Below are 2,240 nucleotides of genomic sequence, written 5' to 3'. Positions count from 1 at the left end.
ATAATCTTGAAATTAACATAAAGCCTTGAAAGGTAAATAATAAATCACAGATATTACTGTTACTGTAACGTTGCCTCTTTCATGTCATGTTTTCAAGGGAAAGATATACAAAATCCTAGATAAACACTAGTCCACATGATTCGACTGGTTTAACTCACAGTTTCTGGCGTTCTCCAGGTGTTGACACTATTATAATCCATCACAATGAAGAGTTTTATATAAAGCACATTACCAGCTTCACAAACACAAATGGCTGCTCACATGTCTCACTTTCATCCGCCTCGCAACAGAGGGCAGCACCCTACATTGGCGGGAAATTCAAAATAGCTTAAAGCAGGTGTTACAATAAACATACATACATACATATATATATATATATATATATATATATATATATATATATATATATATATATATATATATATATATATATTATATATTATATATTTATATATGTATATATGTATATATTTATGTGTGTGTATATATACAAATACATATATATGTGTGTATATATATATATATATATATATATATATATGTATGTGTGTGTGTGTGTGTGTGTGTGTGTGTGTGTGTGTGTGTGTATCTACATATATATACATAAATATATATCTATATATATATACATATATATTGTATATGTATGTTTGTGTGTGTGTATATATATATATATATATATATATATAAATGAAAATGCTGGGAGGAGGGGAAGAGAGGCGGGCTGCGGGCCCCATTGGGAGGGCGACTACTGGGACGCAGGATGGGAATGGGTCCTACTCGTCCCGCCTGCGTTCTGGCAGTTACCAGCCTGAAGTGAAGCTTGCAGGGGAAAGCCTGAGGGAGCCCCGCAGGTGGATGATGGGTCCCGTAGCCTGCTGTCCCCTTTTATATGTAGTAGCATCGGCGGGGGGTGGCAGAGGTGGCGTCTACCCAGAGTGACTGCCCGAGGCTAAACCTCAGGTAGGAAGTCAGGGTGGGGGCTTGGAACGTCCGTTCTTTGCGTCAGGATGATCGGTTGCCTCTGCTATCGAGGGAACTGGGGAAGCTGAGAGTGGAGGTGGCTGCTCTCTCGGAGGTGAGAAGACCTGGCAGCAGCACGATTTGTGTAGGTGGCAACACCTATTACTGGTCAGGATGCAGTGATGGTCACCATCTCCAGAGAATAGCCATGGCTATTTCCAGCAGACTCCAGCCCTCGGTAGTAGAGATTATTCCTGTCGATGAGTGTATAATAGTAATGAGACTGAAGCTATCTTTTGGCTTCATGTTTTTTATTGCTGTGTACGCTCCTACCGATGTTTTTAAACTTGACGTGAAAGAGATGTTCTACGCCAAACTAACATCTGTGACAGACAGGTGTCCTCGGCGTGATATTCATATTGTTCTGGGTGACTTCAATGTGGCATCTGGCTGTGATTGAGCTGGCCATGAGATGTCTGTCGGTCCCCATGGTTCAGGAACTGATGCCGGTAGTGAGAATAGTCTCCTTTTCCGAGACTTTGCTAGGTCCCAGAAACTGAGGATTTCTGGCTCCTGGTATGAGCGCCCAGACCCACATCATTGGACTTGGTACAGCGATGCAGGTAATGCAGCCAAGGAGATCGATCATATACTCGTTAGCACTTGGAGTGCCGAGTTCAGTGGTACTGACCATAGATTGATTGTGGCCACCCTCCGGGGCCACTTCAAAAGTCCCCAGTGGTCCAATGATCACCCCAGGGTGTTTTACTTGGACAGGTTGAGGGAGGGGGAGTGTGCCCAGGAGTTTGCTGAGGCAATCTCTGGTCGTTTCACAGTGCTCGATATTCTGACGGACCCTGTACTTTTGTGGAACATCTTCAAGCGCAAAACGGATTATACAGCTCAAGTAAAATTTGGGGAACGCCCGAGAACAAGACAAAATTTCATCTCGCAGGAGACTCTGGATGCCATAGATGCTTGTCATGCAGCTCATCTTACAGGGGATCAGGATTTGCACCGTTAGGTGTGCAGAACTCGGTCACTGTTAAGAAGGGACAAGGAACAGTTTATTAGGAGTCTTGCAGAGGAGGTAGAAGGCCATTTCTTAGTAAATGACCTTCGTCCTGCATACCCAAACCCTGAGAAAGTTGAACTCCAAGCCCTCTTCTCAGGTGACAGCGGTTCGCATTGTAACTGGCCAGATCATCTCAGATCCTGTTGCCGAGCAGGAGCGTTGGGCTGAGTATTTTGAGCAGTTGTAACAAGTTGACCCACCA

At 43.8% G+C, this 2,240-nt stretch overlaps 1 protein-coding gene across 1 annotated transcript; it reads left to right on the top strand.

Annotated features, from left to right (window-relative positions):
• The first annotated feature begins 763 nt into the window (after positions 1-763).
• Positions 764-1,423, top strand: LOC138861945 (uncharacterized). Its single transcript, XM_070122423.1, has 2 exons — positions 764-816; positions 1,036-1,423. The coding sequence occupies exons 1-2, from the start codon at positions 764-766 to the stop codon at positions 1,421-1,423; spliced, it is 441 nt and encodes a 146-aa protein (XP_069978524.1).
• The last annotated feature ends 817 nt before the right edge of the window (positions 1,424-2,240 follow it).

The sequence above is a fragment of the Penaeus vannamei genome, chromosome 6, assembly GCF_042767895.1.
Source record: "Penaeus vannamei isolate JL-2024 chromosome 6, ASM4276789v1, whole genome shotgun sequence".
NCBI lineage: Eukaryota > Metazoa > Arthropoda > Malacostraca > Decapoda > Penaeidae > Penaeus > Penaeus vannamei.
Note: the sequence above shows the minus strand (reverse complement) of the source record. Positions and strands in the feature narration are given on the sequence as shown.

What these genes read in the sequence shown, in the direction of transcription:
- LOC138861945 (XM_070122423.1), top strand. Translation starts at nt 764, where the DNA reads ATGGGAATGGGTCCTACTCGTCCCGCCTGCGTTCTGGCAGTTACCAGC. An exon ending in CTGGCAGTTACCAGCCTGAA is followed by an intron (nt 817 to 1,035) that starts GTGAAGCTTGCA and finishes TCTGCTATCGAG; the next exon opens with GGAACTGGGGAAGCTGAGAG.